General features: G+C 61.8%; 1 protein-coding gene across 2 annotated transcripts; it reads right to left on the reverse strand.

The window, feature by feature from the left end:
- Positions 1 to 1,471: 1,471 nt before the first annotated feature.
- On the reverse strand, positions 1,472 to 23,047 carry MAST3 (microtubule associated serine/threonine kinase 3). Of its 2 annotated transcripts, XM_040537571.1 has the most exons (28): positions 22,986 to 23,047; positions 22,267 to 22,356; positions 14,625 to 14,713; positions 14,389 to 14,461; positions 14,224 to 14,244; positions 13,145 to 13,223; positions 12,467 to 12,624; positions 10,804 to 10,879; positions 10,260 to 10,469; positions 10,078 to 10,179; positions 9,381 to 9,513; positions 8,823 to 8,890; positions 8,570 to 8,655; positions 8,097 to 8,305; positions 7,627 to 7,765; positions 7,387 to 7,519; positions 7,125 to 7,290; positions 6,900 to 7,001; positions 6,612 to 6,734; positions 6,234 to 6,343; positions 5,963 to 6,117; positions 5,579 to 5,811; positions 5,246 to 5,446; positions 4,943 to 5,169; positions 4,727 to 4,849; positions 4,237 to 4,373; positions 3,821 to 4,002; positions 1,472 to 3,714 (listed from the first exon to the last, which is right to left on the reverse strand). In XM_040537571.1, exons 1-28 carry the CDS (start codon positions 23,030 to 23,032, stop codon positions 2,813 to 2,815), a joined length of 4,374 nt encoding a protein of 1,457 aa, XP_040393505.1. In that variant the 5' UTR covers positions 23,033 to 23,047; the 3' UTR covers positions 1,472 to 2,812. The 2 variants fall into 2 exon arrangements, with proteins under 2 accessions (XP_040393505.1, XP_040393506.1); XM_040537572.1 differs by lacking the exons at positions 22,267 to 22,356; positions 22,986 to 23,047 and adding an exon at positions 19,942 to 20,088.
- Positions 23,048 to 24,034: the final 987 nt, after the last annotated feature.

Consider the following 24,034-nt stretch of genomic DNA (forward strand, 5'->3'; position numbering starts at 1 on the left):
ACGGGGCCGAACCGCCCCGAAGGGTTCCGAAGGGCTCCGAAGGGTTCCGAAGAAGGCCCCCGTGGCCACGCCCCTTCCCCGCCGCCGGGGCCACGCCCCTCGGCCGAGCCGCTCCGGAAAGAGCCGAGCGGCGGTCGGGGGGGGGGAGGGGGGAGGGAGGGGGAGTGGGGAGCGGGGGCGCCCCCTGGTGGCGGGAGGGGGGAACTGGCGCGGCGCGGGGCTGCACCGGGGCTGCACCGGGCATGGAGCAGTGCACCGGGCATTGCACCGGGCGTTGCACGGGGACTGCAACGGGCATTGAGCATTGCACCGGGCATTGCACCGGGCATTGCACGGGGACTGTAACGGGCATTGAGCATTGCACCGGGCATTGCACCGGGCATTGCACGGGGACTGCAACGGGCATTGAGCATTGCACCGGGCATTGCACCGGGCATTGAGCACTGCACCTGGCACTGCAATGGGCACTGCAACGGGGACTGCAATGGGGACTGAAACGGGCATTGAGCATTGCACCGGGCATTGCACCGGGCATTGCACGGGGACTGCAACGGGCATTGAGCATTGCACCGGGCATTGCACCGGGCATTGCACGGGGACTGCAACGGGCATTGAGCATTGCACCGGGCATTGCACCGGGCATTGCACAGGGACTGCAACGGGCATTGAGCATTGCACCGGGCATTGCACCGGGCATTGAACGGGGACTGCACCGGGCATTGAGCATTGCACCGGGCATTGCAGCAGGCATTGAGCACTGCACCTGGCACTGCAATGGGCACTGCAACGGGGACTGCAATGGGGACTGAAACGGGCATTAAGCATTGCACCGGGCACTGCGTGGATGCTGCAATGTGCACTGCAGTGGGCACTGCACAGGCACTGCAATGGGCATTGAGCATTGCACCATGCACTGCACAGGCACTGCAAGGGGACTGTAATGGGCACTGCAATGGGGACTGCAATGGGGACTGCACAGGCACTGCACTAGGCATTGAGCATTGCACCAGGCACTGCTCGGGGACTGCAATGGGCCCTGCACTGGGCACTGAGCATTGCAATTGCACCAGGCACTGCACCAGACACTGCATGGGCACTGCAGTGGGCATTGCAAAACGCACTGCAACAGGAACTGCAAGGGGCACTGCACAGGCACTGAGCTTTGCACCAGGCACTGCAATGGGGACTGCACAGGCACTGCAATGGGCATTGAGCACTGTACCAGGCACTGCAATGGGCACTGGGCATTGCAAAGCGAACTGCACCGGGCACTGGGCATTGCACTGGGCGCTGAATGGACACTGCAATGGGTACCGGGCACTGCACCAGGCACTGCACTGAGCACTGCATCAGGCACTCAGCATTGCACCAGGCACCACACAAGGAGCCTGTCCAGAACCCACCCCCTGCCCTCATCCAGCCTCTTCCAGCCCCAGCCGCTCCGTTTCAGAAGACCCCACGCCGCAGCACATCCCAAGGAACAATTTTAATACAACATAAAACTTCCCGAAGGTAACAACAAGACCGGTGCTCGGCACAGCCCAGGAAGACAAGGTCCCATCCGCTTTTACGACATTTTCCATAAAAAAAAACCCCTTCGCACGCCGCAAAAGATGCGTCGTAAGAAAAAAGGGAGACAGAGGGGAGGAAACGCCGAGCCTTGTCGAAAGAGCCTTGCACGAACCGCACGCACACGAAATAATCCAGTGAAATACGGAGCCAACGCTTCAGGGTGGGAGGCGGCACCGAGGAGCCGGAGCGCGGCAGCGTGGCCCTGTGCATGCAGCAGCAAAGGTTACAGAGCATAGAAAACATTAGAAACAGGCGGGGAAAGCGCTGGGCTGGCCCTTGGTCTGTCGGGAATAGAGCTGCGAGAGAAGAAATTTAGAAATTACAGGTAGAGCAGAGCTCACTTGGGTTGCTGTTTTTTGGGAAGAATTGAAATGCTGTGGGTTTTTTTGGGGAAAAATGGAAATATTGGCTTTTCATGAAATGCCCCAACCATACCCCATGAATGCCCAAAGGTGCATCACAGCAGAATAGGGAAAACTAAAAAAAAAACTAAACCTAAAAACCCTGTTATTTGCATCAAATTGCTGAACCCCAAGCAATGGTCGGGCCAGGTTTATCCTCCCCAGCCCCGCTCCTCTTGAGAAAGACGATGGAGCGGGTTGGCAGAGCGGTTTGGGGCTTTCTCGGAAGGAATCATAATAAAAAACTGAAACCCTCTCCATCCGCAACGTGTTTATAAAACGAACCCCGTGGCCCTTGGCACGGCACCCACTCGGGTTTTGGGGGATTTGGGGGATTTTCCTGCGGGAACAGGGGGGCACCAGGGGGATTCATGGAGATGGAGGCGATCCTGAATGCACGTCTGCAGAGGGGAGCCCTCGGCTTCATTGCTACTTGGAAAACTTGCCTTGTGACTGCATTTTGGGGGCTTTTCCAGCTGAAAGTGAACAAACGGGGAAAAGCTGGTGGTTCTTTTGGTTAGAAAACATCGTGTCATCGGGACGGGGGCCGGGAAACACACGGAAAAGGCTGGGACAGCTTGGACCCTGCAACGCCTCTGTTTAGCTTATAAAAGTAATAAATTAGTTCCGAGTATTTGCATCGAGTCCTTTCTATTCACAAAGTTTCGGGCCCTGATGGGGAAACGCCACCGCCACGCCGAGAGCCCCCGCGACAGAAATCCGGGCGTCTCTGCAGTTAGTACAAAAGGCAAAGCTCTAGATCGTGACACGGTCTGGCGATAAAAACGTTTTCATCCCACGGCGCAGCGGCACGGGACGTGCCCCAGACTGGGGAGGTTTTAGGGGATGCCCCGTGCCGATAGCCCCGAGGGGGCCCCGTCCCCACAGGTCCGGTGATGCCGGTGGCCGTCCCGCCGCGGCAAGGCGATGCCAGCGGTGCTGTCGGTGCTGAAGAGGCGGAGGGGGTAGGAGGCCTGGCATTCCCAGCCAGCCACCCCCTGCTCCTGCTCGTCGCTCTCAGAGCCCTGCACCGCGATCTGCGGCACCCGGCCGGGTTTGGGCTCGGCGGGCCCCGTGCCTGCGCCCTGCCCGGCGTCGTTCTTGGCCCCATCCTCGCCTCCCGGCTCGTCGAAGCTCACTTCTTGCACGGCTTCTTGCTTCTTGAAGGAGTCGCGGCGCTCGGAGAGGTTCAGGCGCCTCATCACCACCATCTCCTGCTCCGCCGGCCGCGAAACCGCTCCGTAGCCATGCTCCCCGGGGTACAGCGGGACGGGCGCTTCGCCCTCCCCAAAAACTTCCCCGGCCCCATCCCGTAGAGGCATCTCCAGCCCCAGCTTGCGGCCACCCACGGTCTTCTTCTCGGCCAGGTAGGTTGCCATCTTCTCCGCCGACTGCACGCGCTTGAGCAGGGGGGAGCGGGGGCACTCGGCGCTGCGCGGCCGCGACCCTTGCCGCACGATGGTGGGGGGGGACAGAGTCTTGCCTTGGAAGGGGTGGGAGGGTTTGGGGTGAGCAGGCAGCGGGGACGGGGACCTCTGCGGGGACGTCGGCCGCTGGGCGCAGGCAGGGGTGCAGGCGAGGGGCGAGGGCGGGATGCTGCTGGTGGACTTGCGGCGTCCCACCTTGTAGCGCTGCCCGCTCAGCTTGGGAGCCAGCCCGTGCAGGGTGCTGGGGCGCACGTGGCCGGCGGGTGACGTTGGGGTGCTGGAGGAGGGAGAGGTGCTCTGCGGGGACACAGCATCTGCCGCGGGGAGAGAGGGAGAGAAGTCACCATCCACCAGGGATGCCATCGTCCCCCCCAGGGGAAAAAGAGGATCCCGACCCCATGCAGGCAGCGGCCCCGGTACCTGGGGGCAGGTCCGGAGCAGGGCTGCGGCAGGGCGTCGCGGGACCCGGTGACAGGCTGTGCGTGGGGGACTCCGGGAGGCTCTCGCTGGAGGACAGCGAGTGGTGGAGGCCGGAGGAGAAGCTGCGGCTGGTGTGCAGGACCGTCGACTGCTTGGAGATCTTCTTGAAAAGGCATTTCCTCCTTGGAAGGAAGCGCAAAAGGGAGGTTGGTCACAAACGGTAGGGAGAAGCAGGGACCCTTGGAGACGCTGATGCCAGCTCTCTTTAAAGCCAGCAGACCTGAATCTGGTGGGATTGTGCTTCTCCACCTGGACCTCGTGGTATTGGAGAACCAGAGCATCCACGCAGGTGGTGTTCCAGCTCCGGGGACACCCGGGAGGAAGGTGCCATTTTATCCCCCTCTGTTTATTCTCACCTGTCCTGGCTGTCCCTTTTCCTGCTCTTCTTGCTCCTTCGGGCCATCCGCGTCTTGGAGCTGTTTTTCCGGGCAGGGCCAATTTTGATGGAGGTGTTCTCCAGGGCAGTGGTCCGCAGGGCTACTTTATTGCCGCTCTGCGGGTAGAAAAGGGGTCGTTGCAGCATGCTGGACCCAAGCAACAGGGTTTAACCCCAAAGAGCTGTCTGCAAGGCAGCCGCGAGCCCCACATCTCACAGACTTCACCCCTGATCCCCCCACAAGCTAAACCCCGTGCTCTGCTGCGTTTCACATCCATTTGCTGGGTGGCAGCTCCGTGGCCTTGGCGGCTCCACTGCAGCAGGCAGAGTCAGACCCGCGTCGCCTCCAGCACTGTCAGATTTCGGGATTCCCACGCTCCCGAGGGTCAGGGATAATTTGCTGCTCGGGCCTGATGCGCCGGTTCGGGCAGCCGCATGCAGGTCCCGGGCGAGCAGAGCAAGGCGCCTACCTTCAGCAGCAGCTCCACGACGTCCCGGTGCACCAAGCCCAGCACCGACTCCCCGTTCACGTGCGTGATGAGGTCTCCAGCTCTCAGCCCCGCTTCCTGGGCAGGGCTCCCTTCTTCCACGCTCTGCAACAGAAGAGCCAGGCTTTTGCTCGGACACAACCCACGTCTCCCACCTGTGGTGTCCCAGCGGTGTCACCGGTCCCCGGGGCCACCTACCCAGACCATGTGGTGCACGGCGTAGACGTCGCTGTCCCCCATGTAGACCCGGATGGCTCGCAGCGTGAAGCCATACTTCTTGCCCGAGCTGTGGATGATGATGGGGGGCCGCAGGCTGGTGATGGCGAGGGAAGAGTCCCGGCTCGGGGACGAGTCGCGGGAAGAGGGGTTGGACGAGAGCGAGTGGGGGGAGATGGGGCTCATCAGGGCACCGCTGCTGAAGTCATCTGCAAGGAGAAGAAGGCGGCTCGTGCCCGGGAAGCCACGCGGTGGCTGCGGCGGCTGCAGAAGCCAACCACGAACCTGACGTGATGATGAGGGACAGGGCCGAGACAGAGGCGGATTTGGGCACTCGGCTGCCGGGAGAAGTTTTTGGTTTCTCCGTCCCGTCCTTCTGGCTGCTCAGCCGGCGGCTACTGCCCGGCTCCAAGCCCCTGGGAGCTGAATTTTTGGTGCCGGTGCTGTTGCTCCGCAGGCGGATGCGGTTCAGGCTGACGAGATCAGCTGAAAGGGAGGAGGAAAGAGGTGGTGAAATGGCTGAGGATGGGCCCTTTGGACCCTCTACAGGGTTCAGGAGAGTGTGGAGAAGCCACCCAACACCGCTAGAGACCCCGTCTGCCCCCAAAACCCACGCACCAGATAATGCTGAAGTCTTCACCGCCGTGCTGGCCCCAGCGTCGGGGTCTCCTAGCACAAATTTGGGTCGCTCTGGCTTGGCCGGTGCCACGCAAGGGCTTTCATCTTCCGAGGAGAAGGCAAACTTGGGCATGGTGTCCAGGCTGTAGGTGCTGGTCAAGGCGGCGGGGCTGCGGCTGCGCTCGTGCTGGGAGGTGTAGGGCGTGGAGCTGCAGGACGTCCAGGACCGCAGTCTGCAGGGAGGGAGCCAGAGGGCGCAGAGCACCCATAAATGAGTGAGGAAGGGTGGTCCTGGGTCTCTGCAGCACCCCAGCACACGTTCCACTGACACCATCTGATGGGAACAACCCGTGCTCACATCAGAGTCCCCGTCCCGCCACTCACCGGGGCTCTGCGCCCGACAGCCGGCTCCTGTCCTCATCTCCCGAGTGCCGTTCCCAGCGCTCCCCCCTGTCCTCCTTGTCCTCGCTGTGGCTCCGATCAGAGGACGAGAGGCTGAGGTTGGAGTGCGTGGCCAGGTACTCGGAGCTGCTGTACACCTGGAGAACAGGCGAGAGGTCGGAACGGAGCGGTTATGCTGCTGGGGGGGGTCCTGCTTGTGGGGCAAGCACCCACGCACCACCCCGCTGGGGTTTTAGAGGACGGATTCAAGCACCTTGCTAAAGCGATGGGAGCAGGAGGAGAACTGGCCGATCTCCACAGATGATTCCTCGTCATTGGTTTCTTCATCCTCCGAATCCAAGTGGCGGTACCTCTCGGAGCGAGCTGAAAGCAAGACCACCAGTGGTGAGGGCTGACGTCCCACCACGAGAGGACAGGAGGCGTTAGGAACCCTGGGAACGTTTTGGGATGAGAAAGCAACGCTTTTGTTAAGGCTGAGCAGTCCGGAAACAGATTTACATCTGTTTTTTGCGACTTAGCTCAGGGTGTAAAATGACAGAGTGCACCCAGGAGATTTTCATCTCCTGCTGCAGCATCCGCCCTGCAGCGGGGACAAAAGATCGCGGGGGCAAGGGGCTGGAGGTGGCCTCACTGTCGAAGTAGCTGGTGTCGTCCTCGGACTCCAGCTGGGGGATGAACTCTGCCTTCTGCCGCAGGAGCCCGTTCCAGTCCAGGTGGAGGAAGAAGGCATGGTGCTTCACCTCGTGCGCACCCCCTGGCAGGCAGAGAAACCCCCGTGAGGGAAGCACACCCTGAAATGCTCCCAGCCCCAACAGCACCATCTCCTCTCCCCCAGGACGGATCTGTGCCTTGCACCATGTCCTTAATACAGCAGGACACGCTTTGGCTTCAATATCACACAAGCAAACGGCACACGTACCGGTGCCCAAGCGCTCGAGCGGGCACTGCCTCAGCAGCCGCGTGATCAGGTCCTGAGCATCAGCAGGAAGAGCCTCGTCCCCCTCCGGCCACATGATTTCATCTGCAACAAAAGGGGAGGTGAGCGCGGAGCCCCTCGGGTGCGGGGAGCAGCGGACGGGAGCAAAGGGCTGGGCAGGACGAGCAAAGCGAGCAGCAAAACGTGCCGGCGGCTGCAGGCACTCACCGCTGATCACCTGCCCGAAGAGCTCCTCGGGGGTGTCCCCGAAGAAGGGGACGCAGCCCACCAGGAACTCGTAGAGGATGATGCCCATGGCCCACCAGTCGACGGGCTTCCCGTAGCCCTGGATGAGGATGACTTCTGGCGCGATGTACTCGGGCGTGCCGCACACCTGCGTTCGAACCAGCGGTGCTGCTGACACCTCCACACCAACCTCTGCACCAGGCCCCAAGCCTATTTCGGGTGCCAGTGAGGGCCACCCTCGTACCTGCTTGTCCATGAACTCCCGAGTGTCCTTCTCCATGTGCCCTTCGTAGAGGTTGGTGGTCATGTTCATCAAGCCAATCTTGGACAGGCCGAAGTCCGTCAGCTTGATGTGGCCCATGGAGGTGATGAGCAGGCTGGAAGAGAAGGCACCGCCTCGTTGTCCTCCTCTCCTGGCCTGGAGCAGCCCCTCTCCCTCTCAGCCCAGCCCCTGCCCCCTTGTGGGACCAACCCCCGTCCTCACTTGTCGGGTTTGAGGTCGCGGTGCACGATGCCGTAGTTGTGGAGGTACTCCAGCGCGAGGACGGTCTCAGCAAAGTACATCTTCGCCATGTCCACGGGCAGCGGGCCCATGTTCTTCAGCAGCGTGGCACAATCCCCTCCTGCGGGAACAACACGGCTGCTCCTGAGCACTTGGAAAAGACGGGGGGGTCTCCGGGAAGAGTTAGGCAGGCTCCCAGTGAGACCCTCCCGTCCCTCCTCGGAGCTGCAGCTCTGCTCGAGCACGGGGCGGAAACGTTCTCCTAGGTGAGACAGCCACCACCTTCATCAGGGTGGGACTCGGGATGACAGCAGGGCTTCCCTCTGCTCCCCAAAGCAAAGCAAAGCAGGAGACATCAGGATGGCATCCTCAGTGCTCAGACACCTGGCTGGCATCGGGGTCTCTCCACTTGTCCACCCTCCTCGCTGCACCACCCCAAGCCCCCTCCTCACCTTCCACGTACTCCATCACCATGCAGAGGTGTCGCTTCGTCTCGAAGGAGCAGAACATGCTGACCACGAAGGGGTTCTCGGCAAAGGTGAGGATGTCCCTCTCCACGAAGACCTGCTGGATCTGGTTGCGCAGGATGAGGTTCTGCTTGTTGATCTTCTTCAAGGCGAAACGCTGCCGCGTCTCCCTGTGCCTCACCAGGTACACGGCCCTAGGAGAGAGCGAGCAACTGGACCTCAGAACACGTTCTCCAACCTCCAGCACCGATCCCACAGCACAGGGGGTTGGACAGGCAGGAGGAGCAGCAGCTATGGTCAGAAACAAGCAAATTCAGTGCACGTGGCCTTGGAGGTGTCTACAGGTGGAAACAAGGGTTAGAAACCAAGAGCACGCTGCCAGGCGGTCTGTTTGGTGCACGGCAGGGAAGGATGCTCCAGGCGTGCCACCAGCGCCTGCCCAGCCCTCCCCAGCTCACCCGTAGGCCCCGTTGCTGATCAGCTTGATGGTCTCGAAGTCACCCTCGCAGGGTTTCCTCCGAGGAGCGGTGACCGCAGGCTGGCTCTGAAAAGAGGCAGAGGGGTTTTAGCGTGCCCACGGGTGCTCTGCGTGCCCCCGTGCTGCTGGCAGGCAGGAACTTGCACGGAGCCATAGCTGCACACAGCTGCTGTGTGGTGCTGGAGGCACCGGGTGGGACACGTGTGGGGACATGCAGGTGGGACCCTGCTCACCTCGCAGGTGTCGTCGTTCTCTGGCGTGATGGTGTTCCCGCTGTCGAAGTGGTCCAGCTGCACCATTTCTGCAGAAGACAGCGACGGTATTCACCTTTTTCATGCTCAATCCCCCTTTACGCCAAAAGAATCCCTCAGCTATCACCTTCCCTCCAGTCTGAGAGATCCCACGGGGGGTTAGCTACATGCTTTGTTCAAGCTATTGTCTGGAGAAATTCAGGTCAGGGCATTAGGAGGTTAAACCAGAGGTCAAACATTTACATAATTCTCTTTTTCCCATAGTCATTCCCGTGTTCTTCAAGGATTATGGTTCCCCCCCAAAGCCTTGGCTTCCTATGGATTAAATGTTCTTGAGATTAATCCGCTTTGCTGAACATGTTGGGAGCAATAATGAGATGCTGGGCTGGCCTGGAGGCTTGGCCGCCGTCCTGGACCTGCAGCCCAGCCGGCTCCAGCCACCGCCTGTACCTCCCGGTGCTTGTCCGTGCTCGCCGCGGCAGGACGGGGAGCAGGAGGGGCTCACGGCCCCCCGCAGACCTCGCCCGAGCTCTTCCTTACCCTCCAGTGGGTCCTTGACGAGCCCCAGCTGGCTGATGATGTACCGGGGAATGTCGGTCTTTATTCCCTGGCCGACTTTGGCGTGTCCCTCTGCGGCTTCCAGGAGGTGATAGAACTCCTCGGGGTCAAACTCCTAGACGGGGAAAAACCCAGTGTGGTCAGGGAGTGAGGCTTTGCCAAGTCCGGCCTTCCCTCTGAGCACCACCATGATTGGGGCACAGGCTCTGGATGTTTGCTGGAGACAGCTAAATGCTCTGCTCTGGGCTCTAGCATCATTCCTCCAAGCATAAAGGGATTTTAAAAACCATGCAGCCTATGACCTGGCTTTGGAGGAGAAACCTTACACAGAGCACACCAGCAGCATGCCTCAGAAAACGCCGGAACCACAGCAGTTATGGAAAGCGAGCGTTTCAGAAATTCAGCACGACGTAGCACAACAAAACCCGGGTGAGAAGGCTGGCAAAGAAGTTCCCATCCCCATGCTCCGCTAGGAAAAACCAGCCTCTCCCCTCCACGAAATGGCTCTAACCCTGAGAATGGGCTCAGCTCATCTCAGCAGCCCAGGCTGCTGCGTGTGAGCAGCGATTCCCATGGGGGACCAAGCAGGGTGGAGAGAAGAGGCTCTTCCTAGCGGGACACCTCCTCCGTGGAACTGACCGTGGAAGACAAACACCCACGGGGAGCTGTAGCGTCTTACCAGGCACTCCAGGAGGCGTGCAGGACGGGAGATGATTATCAGCAGCTTCCTCACCAGCTGGTCGATGAACTTCACTTCCTCACTCTCCGAACGCTCCTGAGCCTGCCGGAAAAGGGGACGGAAGCCAGGAGTCACCGACGGCCTCGGGAGACGGCGCCGGGCAGGGAATTGCCCCCACTCACGTCTCTCAGCATCTTCTCGAGCTTCTCCTGCAGCTCCATGAAGTAGCGGGAGGTGATGAGAGCCCCCTGGGACTTGGCCAGGCAGTCGCGGGCCAGCTCGATGATCTGGTGGTGGATGAAGCCCAGCACCCCGTCCGCCAGCGGCAGGGTGCTGCTTGGAGAGAAGTTCCTGATGGTGTCCTGCAGGCGCTCCTCCATCTGGGCTGTGGCCTGCGAGGCAGAAGGGACGGTGACGCCTGCGAGCACGTGTCCCCGTGCCACCTCCCAGCCTCGTCCTGCCACCTCCCGCAGCTCCAACCTCTGGTCCCACCTGGGACCAGCCTGCAGAAGCCCCACCAGGGTCTCCGGAGACGGCTGCCTGCACGTGTGACGACGCAGAGCCGCGTGTCCCTGCCTCCCTGGTTCGTTCCCACGTCTCCAGTGTCCCCCAGCACCCCCCACACCTACTCATGCATTTCATGTTCCAGCACAGTGATTTTTCTGGAGGAGCTGTCAGGATGCTGTGGGGGCACTGATGCCATCGTCCCCCCCAGGCCACGGTTACCTTGGGGAACCGCTCCTTGTAGACATGGTTCATCATCACCACCTCGTTATCAAACGTTCCACTCGTCCGTCCAGGGCTGTGGGGTGGGAAAGCCGGCTGCGTTACGAGACCGAGTCATTTACAAGTATGCAAATAGCTACTGCCCCCAGAGAGCTGCTGCAATTTGTTCTCTCCTCGTTGTCCCAGGTGTCACAAGCCATTAGATCCCGTCCAAGCGGAGCGCTCAGCCTTGGGCCAGGACCTCCAGTACCATCGGGATCGCCCGCGCTGGCTGGGACGTCCCTGGGGCCCCCACCACCGCACACCTACAACCACCATCAGTTCTCCCCTTCCCCAGCTTCAGCATTTCCATCCCGAGCAGGGAGTGCCAGCCCCACGCACGTCCTGGCAGGGCCTGGTCAGGCCCCGGGAGCGCCGACCTCCTGCAGACTCAACTCTCCAAACCCAAGTCACCGGAAAAGCCGCGGGCGTTTTGAAGCCGGGCCACCGGAGCTGCATTAGTCACTTGGCTCCAGCCAGCCAGCTCATCCTCGGCTTCCTCTCGTGCCACCATTTCTGCTGCAGCCCCTGCCGTGATGTCAGTGGCAGAGATGGCAACGACAAAGCTGCTGGAAGGATGCCGAGACTGCAGCCGCGTACCCGCAGCCATCCCGGATCCCACAAATTGTTGCTGCAGTTGCCCTTTTTGCAGTTCACAAGTGACAGCAGAGAAATCCCAACCCATCCCCACCTTCCCCGCAGCAGACACTGGGACCTCCAGGAGAAAGCTTTCTTTTCCCTCACCCAACGTTGCTCCTCGTGCCACCAGCACCAGGGCTGTAATCTCATTATGCAAAGCAAGCGGCAGGAGCAGACAGCGACTCATTAACCACTGTGTAATAAATGCCATAACGAACCCCCGACTCGCTCACTCAGGAGCTGAGCCCCAGCTCAGCACAGAGCCCCTGCTCATGCTTTGCAGCGCTGATCACAAAACTGGCGTTTCCTCAGCGGAAGGGTCGCCACCTGCCAAACCTGCCAGCTAATTAATCTGGTTTTAATGAAATTGCAGCCGAAAGCAGCAGCAAGTCGCCTTCCCAGCCCTCCGAGCAATTTGCGGAGCCCCGGGAGAGCCGCACCTCTGCCTACGCTCCTGCTTAAGAGCAGGCTGGGGAGGTGTGGACGTGCCTGTGGTGCTCGGCTTTCATTAAAGGAGGCAATGCTTCCAAAGCTGAGCGTGCAAATGGGCCGGTTAATCTCCTAACGGCAGCTCAGGCCGCTGGCCCCACAGCCGTGACATCTGATAAAGCACCCTCAGAGTAGATGCCACCACTTGGGCTCCTGCTCTGCGGTCCCCAGATCTGCCGAAACCCCGCGGACCATGCGGCAGGAGGCTGTGAAAGGGATATTTTGGAACAAATGCTGCTTTCCCCAACCTCAGCCCAAGTAATCTCATTCTTAAGTGTCCTCTGCCACATCCTGACAGCCAAGGGACTGCTGGAAAGCAGAGCCTAGCTGCAAAAGCACGGAGTTTTACCACTCCTTTGCAAGGGGAAAAAACGTATCAGGGCCAACCCCATGGCTAAGCAGGACCAGGACGTCCCAGGAAGAGCTCAGGAGACGGCAGAAGTGACCAGAACCGGGTCCCTGTGCATTGTCACACCAGCACGGGTGGTTTCTGTACCTCAGGCTCCTGGATCGTGGGCGTAGGCAGGGCGAGTGCCGCCCGTCCTCGTCCGTGACGCTCTCCGTGCTGCGGAAATGCTTGGAAAGGAAATGCAGCTCGTCGGGGGTGGGCTGGTACGGCAGCTGGTGCAGCCGCTCCTGGGAGGACGAGGACGACTGCAAGGAAGGACAGACACGGGCGGTCAGGAGACGGGTCGGTGTCTGGCAAGCAGCAAACCCTCGGGGAAAATGCGCCTCGAGCCTCTTAGTAGACTGGAAACAGTGACGGGCAGCACGCGGCATCGCTCCGCGCGCACCTCCTGCGCTCAGTGCGTGCAACACGGGTGGCAGGAGCTGGCCAGGACTTTGTGCACTGCCTCCTCCCACCCCAAAAGCCAGCCTCTGGCTCCGTCCACGGCCTGATTCCATCCACCTGCGGCATCCCCAGCAGCTCCTGCCCTGCCCTTTCTCAGCATGGACAAGACATGCCCCGTGAATGCTCCAACAGGATGCAGTGAAGCTTTAATGTGCAGGAGGAGCTGCTGCCATTTGGGGGGCTCTGCAGCTTTCTTAAAATTAGGAAAACACGACGCAGCTGCAGCAGCATGATGCCACAGGGCTCGGGATTCACCCCACGTGCTCCCCCTAAAACCACTTTGCTTCTTCTCGCCTCCTGCCCCAGGAGAACCAGCCTTACCGAGACGGTGGAGCTGGGGGTGTTGGTCCCATAGCCAGACGAGGGCAGCGAAGCCAGCGACCACCTTCTGCCATCAGCCCTGCAAGAGCAAGCACACGCCTGTCGCATGCTGGAGAAAACACGTGAATGCACGTGCAGAAATAACATCTGAACGATAAGGATGGGAAAGACGACTGCTGTTTGGCTCGGGTGAGAAAGCCCTGAAGCCTCTTGCCAGAACGGGATGAAAACTGGTGAAATAGCAGAGGTTTTGCACAGTTCATGTCCACGGGCTATTCACAACACGATGGGGACACTGCTGGGGTGGGAAACCCAAGGCGATGGCAGCCACAGCCCCGTGACAGCCCTGCCCTGCTCAGCCACACGCTGCACTCGAGCGGCTCCATTTCCAAAGGGGAAAAAATAAAAAGTGAGAATCTGATTTTTAATTGGAGCAAAATCCTAGCTTTTGGGACTTCGTTCTAGGAGAAATCAGGATTCCTAAGGTCCAGTGCAGGGCGCACACGGATAGCAGAGCCTCGTTATAAACAGGAAGGCAAACGCTCGCATGTAGGCGAATGTTTCCTCTTGGACACGTTTCCAACGGAGCGGGTCAGGATGAGGCCCTTCACCTCCCGGCACCGTTTCCCATGCGTGCAGGACAGGGCCACGATGCAGGGGACGAGGACGACGGAGCTGGTGATGCGCTGGCTCTTACGCCACGGGGATGTCTGCAAAGCCCTTTGGCTTTTTGCTCCACTACGAGCGTGAAAACTAAACACAAGCCTCCAGCTTTTTTCCATGTGCCAATCCAGGGGTTAACGTCATCCGTCTGCCCCCGTGCGTGAACTCGAGCACGAGGAACGGAGTGGGACAGAATTTGGGGCTGGGGGACACTGTGATGGGAACGGGGATGTTTCTCTTCCTGCAGCAATCCCTGCAGCCCTTCTGCAGCTGGGGACCTTCCTGCCAGGGGTGCATGGCACGGAGAGAAGGAAGAGGATCCTTTATGAAGAGGATCGGGGACATGCCCAGGTGGAGCAGACGCTCGCACCAACGCAGCTCCCCTCCACAAAGCCCTTCTCCCAGCCAGTACTTGCCTGTCAGTCCGAGGAGCATGGCTGGAGGGTGATGGGAAGCACCGGTCGCAGCAGCAGGGAAAACAAAACCAAAACGAAAATCGGGAGGAATAAAAAATCATTAAGACCAACAGAACAGCCCCAATTTGTGGGTGGTGGTGATGATTAGGGCGATGCACAGCTCACCTGCGAGCGAAGGGGAAGTTGACGGAGGTGCTGGTGGAGAAGTTGCGCGGGCTGTCCAAGGGGCTGCTCCCAGCTGCAGGGGAAAGGGAGGATTAATCACAGCATTCCCTACGCCATCCCTCTGCTCCCTTCTGGAAAAGCCTCCAAGCACCCAGGCAGTGCCCCCAAGTCCCTCGCTGCCCCCCTGGAATATCGGGGTAATTTGGGACGATGCCCAGCCTCAGCACTCCCCTTACCCGTCGGCACCGAGAGCGGCGAGAGAGGACGCGAGAGGGTCGGAGAGGGCGTCCCCACCACCAAGCTCTTCCTGTTGCTGCTTCGGCAACTGGAGAAGGAAAAAGGAAAGGGGATTAATTTGGGAAAGCAGAGCACAGGCAGGGCTGGTCGGGCTCGGACACGTGCGGGTCGCTTGCAGGCTGCACCCTGCAGCCCCAGCTCCAGCTCGCCCCGGTGGCAGCGAGGGGACACGGCTGCGGTCACCGCATCGATCACAGATCTCCCGCCCCCGGGAAGATCACGTCCCCGGAGAAATGCTGCTGGAGAAGGGCTGGCGGTGTTAGTTTGGAAGCCAAACCATCTCATCAAGGTCCCACTTCTGGTTTTGGCCTGCCGGGAGGGAAGATGCATGCGGGCTGTTGGGCAAGAATAGAAAAAGGGATCTAAAAGGAGGAAGCGACAGAGATGCCAAGTTGCTTCAGGCCACCGCCAGCCCCGCTGCGCAGCGTGGAAAATGCCCCCAGTTCCTACATCCCTCGCGTCCCCTGTGCCCAAGGGGGAGGACAGCCAGTCCCTAAGTCCCCAGCCCCATGGAGAAACCCCGCTGCCTTCACCAGGTCGGCAGCACCCCTGTCCCCTCTGCTCCTCCGGTCGGTGCTGTACGCACAGGGCTCAGCTGTGCTCCTCCAGACCAACTCCAGGAGGAAGCCACGCGTGTGACAGTGCAGGACAGAAAGCAGCACCGTGCACGGGTCCACGCTCACAGCACTATCACCCCACCCTGGTGCTGCATGGGGTCTGCACGCCAGCACCCGCAAGGAAACAAGAGAAAGGGCACGTCTGCAAGCACGAGATCTCCGTGCCATCACCGACATTCTCGCCCTCCAAACGCACGAGACTTCAGTGCTCCTTGCAGGAATTTCATTTTTGCTTCCTTCTGCTGCAAGCCACGAGCCCAGGGCTTCTCCTGCAAGCGGGGACCTGCTGCTTTGCTGCCCACCTGCCCACAACGGTGCTGCGGCCCGTAGGCAGCCCACGTGAACCTGCTTGTAAAACACCCCCGGCCCCACTGAAGCTTTCGTCCTGCTGGGAGGGAACATCCCCAGAGCAGGGCAGAGACTGAGGGTAGCTCGTGTACGCATGACAAAGACGTGTGGGTTTTGTTAACGCCAGGCCAAGGACGAACCCCCACGAAAATGTCAACGCGCTCGAGAGCCGCGTTCGAACCAAGTAGGTCAGGCTGCGGTTCCTGCAGCCGCGCTTCCTCCGGCTGCACGTGCTGCACGGCGGCGCCGAGCTGCCTTGCCGCGCTGACGCTACCCGTTACGGGCCGTGGTTTAACGGCCAGGCACGGGAGCACAGCCCCGGTACGAAGGGATGCTCCGCGGGTCCCAAAGACACGAGCAGCACAGGCAGCGCGAGGTGGTTCCTAGCAGGGAAGGGCTGATTTAACCCAGCATTTTCACACGTGCTTTTTTTGCCTCTTCCTCTCGAAAAACAGGGGTCCCGTCTCTTTTGCTCGAGGTCCAGCGAGCAGGGAGCACCCCAAAGACCCTCACCTCCTCCTGGCCCCTCCGTTTGCTTTCGCAGCTCACGCCCAGGACCCAGCTCAAGCTGCAGCACCGCCGGCTGCGCGCACCCTCCCCAGCACCCTCCCGGGGCAGCAGCAAACCGCGGCACCCGGCTGCGCCGGCCGGCCGGGCGCACGAGGTGCCACGAGCCAACGTGGTCCGCTGCCAAGCCAACCCCAGCAGACATTTATTAGTCAGAACTACAAGATTTGGTGTCGCTCCGCTGTTTCGCCCTGCCAAGGTGCGGATCTGCTCGTCCTCCTCTTGCAGGAGGGTCCCTGGGGGACGAGGGGCGGCCGCCCCACGCTGGGGACAGCACGGTGCCGTTGCAGGCGGCGCCGCAGCCCCGCGCAGGAGGTTTCATGTTGGAAGTGAAAACAAAATCTTCGGCTAAGCAAGTTCCAGTAATCTTGACACAGGCAGAGGCTGCTGTTTCCTGTTTCCGCGCGCTCCACCCTCGCTGCTGCAACCATCTTGCTCCGCTTTAACCCTGCTTTGCCTGATGCATCAGCTACAGCTGCTGCCCGTCCTCCGCAGCACGTAAGCCTCGGGCTACAAAACCGAGCTCCCGAAGGCAGGAGCCGGGGCTGAGGTCCAGCCCGTGCTGCCAGCGGTGCCCCCGGTGCTTAATTGCACGCTTGGCGCATTTTACCAAAAATGGAGTGGAAAATCGCCGTCAGCACCCCCCAGAGCCGCTCGGACGCGGGGACGCGCTGCCTGCGCACGGCATCTCCGAGGCTGTCACCATCCAGTGCTTTTTTTTTTCAAAGGATGCGGGAAGCGTGGGACAGAGGCTGTGACCCCGGAGCCTGGAGCGAAATAACGCGTCAGCCGGCCCCGCGCGTGATGTCCCGGCACTCGGGGTGATGCTAAGCGCTGGGGCCGGAGGCAGAGTTTTAAAATGTCCCGAGCTGGAAGGGGAAATGCTGGCGATGGGCAAGCAACGGGGCCGTGGGCATCCTGCTCCTGTCCTGCGGGATCAAGTGACGTGTTTTGGAGAAAGATCAGAGAGTCGGTGACTAAACCCTTCCAGGGCAGTAGGGCAACGTGTGTCAGATGCCAGCCAGTGCTCGTCACCGCCCGTGGGGTGAACAACAGGACCGAGCTGCCCAGAGGGACCTCGCTGTTAGGGCTAGAAAAGCCAAAACCTGGGTAAATAAATAAATAAAACCTGGGTAAATCCCTGGATTTATCCTGCCCAGCGTTTCTGGCTCCCTACCCCGTGAGCTTCACGCAGGACAAAGCCCCTGCCGGTGGCACGGGCACTCGGTTCCAGTGCAGCACGAGGCAAGGGTCGGACTGATAAGGGCACGGGCGCCGTCTCAAAGTACAAGCCACCGGCTCAGCTCCCAGCTCTGGGATTAAGAACCCTCCCGGCCTTCACGTGGCCGTGGAGAAAAAGTCCTCCGTGTCCCGCCAACAAACACATGGCACTCGTGTGCCTGCCGACACGGGAAGTGCCACGCACCAACGGGCCATGGACTGCAGGGCCTTCTTGCTGGAAAAAATCATTTCCAGTGGGATGATTTTGCTCTTAATGTTGAACCAAGCTGCCGTACCCAAAGTTTCCACGCCAGTGCCCGGCATGATTTCTTCTCCACGACATTTGAGACCTCGAGATGGAGGCTGCGATGCGGGATGCTGCGGACTGGATTGCAATGGCAAAATGCACCACGCTGCCCAGCACAGGCTGTGCACAGCCCTCTAGCACCTTCACAACACCATCAGGCGATCCAGACCTCATGCCTTGCACCGCTGTGCAGAGCCCGTCCCCATCGGGTGCTTGCGTTATCCCCTCCCCGAGCACCAGGCCTCCTCCCGGGATCGGCACCCCAAATCCTCGCCGGGCATCGTGGCGCAGCGGGCCGGGTCCGTGCTTATTTATTTCTTTGCGCTGAGATAAAAACGACTTAAAGGAACGGCCTCGCAGCCTGGGACAAATCTCTGCAAGACCTCCTGCTCCCTAAGGAAACGGTACTGCCATGCTGAGACGAGCGCTGGTGTGAGCAGCGCCGCGCCGCATCCCCGCAGGAGCCGAGCGGCCCCGCGCCGTGCCGGCCGTTTCAGATCCCCGCCGCAGGAAATTTGGATTCCTCAGACCTTACGGGGCTCTTAACCACACCGAACAACATCGCGCGTGTCCTGCCCGCTGTAAAATAGGCCAGACCCCGTTCTTGCTGCGGATTCTAGGAATGCTGATGAATGAAGAGCAAACCCCGTGCCCTTTGAATCACAATCTCTGGAGGCCGCCGGGATGCTCCCTGCAATTACGCCTCTCCGCGAGGCTCTCCCCCCGGGGAACGTGCTTGGGAAGGATCCACGCGCTGGGACGGCATCCTCACCGCCCCTCGTCCCCGACGGGCCCCGGCCCGTGCACGAGGCAGCTCCCGGCTGCGATTCCCACGCCCGGAGCGACGCAGGCGCCGTCAGCCCCGCGCCGGGCGGCTTCGTTCGCTAAGCAACCGCGGCGCTTTGTTCCATGCCAGTCCTACGAGCACGGCGGGGACCTCTCTCCGCCCCCCCCACCCCCCACCCCCGGCCCCCGCACCCGATTATCACCGGTTTTATATAAAACTGCGGGGTTCTCGCCTCGTTCAGCCTCGGCACCCCGAATCTGGCATCGGTAGCGGTGATGCCTGGGGGCTCCCCGGCGTCGTGCATCGCGCACAGTGCATGTGCACGTCCCACCGGTGCCCATCTCGGTGGGGGGGTCATTGCCTCCCCCCATTGCAGGACCCTAAATGCCGCACCCTCTATGGCACGGGGTTCCCAACCAATGCACCCCCCCCCCCGGTGGAACCCCCCCCCCAAGACCTTGCACCGCTGGCAGGCACCCCCGCTGTGCAGCTCTCCCAAATAATGCACCCCCAAATTGTGCCCCTAGGGAACAGTCCCCCCACACCACGCACCCCCAGGTGCAACCCCTGCTGCAATGCCCCCCAAACCGTGCACCCCAAGATTACACCCCCAGTGCAACCCCCCCCCGAACCACGCACCAATTCACCCCCCAAAATCCATGCACCCCCAATGCAACCCCCCCAAACCACGCACCCCAAGGCACCCTCCAAACAATGCACCCCCAGATTGCACTCACAGAGCACCCCCCCAAACCATGCACCCCCCCCAAAACACACACCCCCAGAGCACCCCCCCAAAACCACACACCCCCAAGGCACCCCCCCCAAAGCATGCACCCCCAGAGCACCCCTGGAAAACCACGCACCCCCAAGGCACCCTCCCAAATCACGCACCCCCAATACTGCCCCCCCAAACCACACATCTCCAATACAGCCCCCTCAAACCATGCACCCCCAAGACAGCCCCCAAACCACACACCCCCAGATTATACCCCCAGAGCCCCCTCAAACCATGCACCCCCAACACACCCCCCCCAAACCACACATCTCCAATACAGCCCCCCTAAAACCACGCACCCCCAAACCCCCTCAAAACTACGCACCCCCAAACCCCCTCAAAACCACGCACCCCCATAAGCCCCCCCCAAACCACGCACCCCCAGATTGCACCCCCAGACCCCCCCTCAAACCACGCACCCCCAATGCAGATCCCCCAAAACAACGCACCCCCAGAGCACCCCCCAAACCACACATCCCCAATGTACCCCCCCCCAAACCAAACACCCCCCAAACCACGCACCCCCAGAGCCCTCCACCCCCAAAACCAAGCACCCCCAAACCTCCCCCCCCCCCCCCAAAAACCACGCACCCCCGGCTCCCCCCCCACACCCCGGGCGCAGGCCCCGCACCTCTTGGAGCGCTGCAGCAGGGCCCCGGCCGCTCGCTGCCCCCGGTAAGCGGCGGGCGCGGCGCCCCAGCAGCTCGGGTCCGACATCGCGGCCCGGCCGCAGGCACCCGGCGGGGCCGAGCGGGGCCGGGCCCGGCGCCAGCACCGGGGCCGGGCCTGGGCCTCCCGCCGCCGCCTCCCCGCCGCGCCCGGCCCCTCCCGCCCGGCGGCACCGGGGTTGCCATGGAGACGGGCGCCCTCCCCCCCCCCCCCCCGCCGCCATTACCGGCACCGAACGGGGGTCGGGGTTGCCGTGGAGACGGGAGGAGCCCCCCCCCCCCGAAATGGGGGGGGATTGGGGTTAACGGGGGAGTGAAGGAACCCCCCCCCCCGCATGGAGACGGGGTGGTGGCACCAAGGGGGGCCTGGGGTGGGCCCCAGGTGGGGCTGAGCCCCAAAATGGGGTCGGGGTCGGTGTAGAGGTGGGGATGCACCCCAAAATGGGGTGGGGGTTACCATAGAGGTGGGGCAGCACCCCAAAATGGGGTCAGGGTTACTAGGGAGATGGGCCTGCACCCTAAAATGGGGTCGGGGTTACCATAGAAGTGGGGCAGCACCCCAAAATGGGGTCAGGGTTGGTGTAAAGGTGGGTCTGCACCACAAAATGGGGTCGGGGGTACTAAGGAGGTGGGGCAGCACCCTAAAATGGGGTTGGGGTTACTACAGAGACAGGACATCACCCCAAAATGGGGTCAGGGGTTCCTAGGGAGATGGGGCTACACCCCAAAATGGGATCGGGGTTAGTGTAGAGGTGGGGCTGCACCCCAAAATGGGGTCGTGGGTTACTAGGGAGATGGGTCTGTACCCCAAAATGGGGACGGGGTTAGCGTAGAGATGGGGCTACACCCCCAAAGGGGGACAGGGTTACCATGGAAGTGGGGTAGCAGCCTAAAATGGGGTTGGGGTTACCATGGAGGTGGGGCATCAGCCCCAAATGGGGTCAGGGTTACCATGGAGATGGGGCAGCACCCTAAAATGGGGTCAGGGTTACTATAGAGACAGAGCATCACCCCAAAATGGAGGCTTGGGGTTAGCATTGAAATGGGGCAGCACCCCCAAAATGGGGTCAGGGTTACTAAAGAGACAGAGCATCACCCCAAATGGGGTCAGAGCTGCTATGGTGATGGGGCATCACCCCAAAATGGGGTCAGGGTTATTATAGAGACAGGGCATCACCCAAAATGGGGTCAGGGCTACTATGGTGATGGGGCATCACCCCAAATGGGGTCAGGGTTACCATGGCAATGCAACCACCGCTGCTCATGCACAAACCACCCCAAAGCCAGTGCTGGAGGCCCCAAAACCTGCCCACAGCTCCCCAACACGGGCATCCCTTGGGGGTCCCCTTAGTGCCTCCCCCTGTGCCGGGCGCTTCGCCCCATGGGGCCGCGAGGCCAGGGGGTTCCCATATGGCATCCCCCCCCGCAAACTCCCTCCCACCCCGAGCTGGGGACACCCCACGCGGAGACCCAGTGACACAAATCCCGGTGCCTGGCCTCGTTTTTTCGGCTCCCTGAGTGGGTCAGGTGCCGGCACGTCGCGAGCGCAAACCCCACACGGGACAGCATCACCAAACCGGGCTGAAAGTCCCCCAAATCCCCACCCTGATAGGGCCGGGATGCCACCAGAGGGATGTCCTTGTCCCCAGACTGTCCCCCACTGCCCGCATCCCAAAAGCGCAGCCTGGCCCCAGCACCCACCCTCCCCGTGGCCTCTGCTCTCGCACCCCAGCCCTGTACATCCCCGAAACCCCGAGCATCCCACAAGGAGGTGACGTGAGCAGAAAAGAGGGCACCGGAGGTTACCCACATGGGAGGAAGGCACCGTCCCCACTGCCAGCCAGGCCATCCTGCTGGTCCCATTTTGACACCTCAAAAAACGAGGATGCTCGGGGACCGAGCTGAAGCCACCATGATGGTGTTCCCATGGGGGGGGTCCCCAAAATGGACTGAGGATGCTCAGAGGCCAACCTGAAGCCACGTCAATGGTGGTCCCAAGGGGGGGGGTCCCCCAAATGGACCGGGGATGCTCAGAGGCTGAGCTGAAGCCACCACGATGGCGTTCCCATGGGGAACTTGGAAATTTGGGGTACCATGGGGTACCCCAAAACGGAGCCATCCATAACAGACACCAGGTCACTTTTGGGGGTGACAGACCCCCATCCCTCCTCCTTTCTGCCCACCCCAGGATGTCCCTGGTGGGGGGGAACCCACTTTGCTGCCCCGTCCCCTTTCCCTGCTGGGTCCCTCCTGGCACACGGCAGGGGTTTGGGTTTTGGGGTCCTTACCTCCAGGGGTGCAGGGTTAGTAACGGGCTGCAGGGGCTGCAGGGGCTGCAGGGGCTCAGCAGCGTCGGGCTCTGGCTGCTCGGGGACAGGCTGCAAGGCAAGGGCGTGAACGGGACCCGGTGCCTCGGGGACCCGCGGCACCGCAGCGGCACGGCCCCCCCGGGGGTGACACTGGGAGGGGGAAAGGGGATGGGGACAGGGAGCTGAGGGGTGGGGAACAGGAGAGGGGCACGGCTGCAGGGGGGCAGCAGGGACATGGGGGGCCAGGGATGGTTTGGGGGGGGCACAGAGGGGAATGGGGGCTGGGGGGGAGATGGGGTCCTCACTGGACAGCAAGGATGTGGGGGTGTGGGGATGAAGAGGTGAAGGGATGTGGGGATGGTCGGGATGAAGGGATGCAGGGGTGAGGGGATGCTTGGGATGAGGGGATATTTGGGATGAGGGCATGCTTGGGATGGGATGAGGGGACGGTCAGGATTAGGGGATGATCGGAATGAGGGGATGCTCAGGATTAGGGGATGCAGGGATGTGGGGATGCTTGGGATGCTCAGGATGAGGGGATGCTCGGGATGAAGGGATACTCGGGATGAGGGGATGCTCAGGATGGGGGGATGTTTGCGATGAGGGGATGCTCGGGATGCTCGGGATGCAGGGATGCTGCCGCCGCTGGCAGCCCAAGCCCGGTACCGGTGCCACCGGCAGCCCCGGCCCCGACTCACTCCAAGGTCAGCGAGGGGATCTTCAGCCGGTCCCGCCGCGACTTCATGCCGCTCCGCACCGCTCCGCTCCGCTCCCGGCGCCGCCGCCGCCGCACCGGCAGCCCCCGCGCTGGGCGGCTCCCGCGGGCGGGCGGCGGCGGCGGCCCCAACGGGGAGCCGGGATCGGCCCGCCGGGCCCGGGCCCGCCCCTGCGGCACGGCTCGGCTCGGCTCGGCACGGGCTGGCTGGCTCGGCTCGGAACGGCACGGCTCGGTACGGCACGGCACGGCACGGCACGGCTCGGAACGGCACGGCTCGGTACGGCACGGCACGGCTCGGAACGGCACGGCTCGGTACGGCACGGCTCGGTACGGCACGGCACGGCACGGCACGGCTCGGTACGGCACGGCACGGCTCGGTACGGCACGGCTCGGCTCGGCACGGCTCGGCTCGGCTCGGCTCGGCAGCCCCCCAGCTGCCAGCACACCCGACCCAGCCCGGACCAGTCCAGAGGCTGCTCCGTTCTGGGATGCGCCTGGGCACTGCCAATGCCTGCACGCCGCAGCCCCAGTACGGCCCCAGTACGGCCCCAGTATGGCCCCAGTGCCCTCCCCAACGCACCATTGGCACGGTCCCTGCACGCCCCATAACCCCCGGCAGAGCCAGCACAGCACCAGTACACCCCTGCGTTCCTTCCACAAGACCCCAAAGCACCCTAAAACACCCCAAAACAGCCCCAACAAAACCCAACGCAGCCTCAGCACAGCCTCACAACCACCTCCTGCTGCACACCAGTACACCCCAGTGCACCCCAGTACAGCTCAAAACACCCCAGCACACCCCAACATAGCCCAGCCCACCCCAGTAAGCCCCAGTACACCCTAACACACACATTTTGGGTCCCTGCAGTATTGGGAACACGATGATGCCACCCTGGGTTTGGGCACCCCATGGTGGCATCCAACACCCGTCCCCACCGACCCCTGGGGCCGGTGACGTGTCCCCAAGCCCGTCCCTCCCAGTGACACCCCCGTCCCCTGCCCGGTGGACTTACGCTCTTCCTCGGCGCG

Source organism: Cygnus olor, chromosome 26 (genome assembly GCF_009769625.2).
Source record: "Cygnus olor isolate bCygOlo1 chromosome 26, bCygOlo1.pri.v2, whole genome shotgun sequence".
Classification (NCBI taxonomy): Eukaryota; Metazoa; Chordata; class Aves; order Anseriformes; family Anatidae; genus Cygnus; species Cygnus olor.

Bases quoted from the DNA above. Each gene is read 5' to 3' on its own strand.
- MAST3 (XM_040537571.1), bottom strand. From the start codon at position 23,032: ATGAAGTCGCGGCGGGACCGGCTGAAGATCCCCTCGCTGACCTTGGA. The intron at 14,714-22,266 runs GTAAGGACCCCA...TTCCTTCTCCAG, and splicing joins CTAACCCTGCACCCCTGGAG to TTGCCGAAGCAGCAACAGGA. The intron at 9,514-10,077 runs GTAAGACGCTAC...TTCCCCGTCTAG, and splicing joins CACGCCTCCTGGAGTGCCTG to GAGTTTGACCCCGAGGAGTT.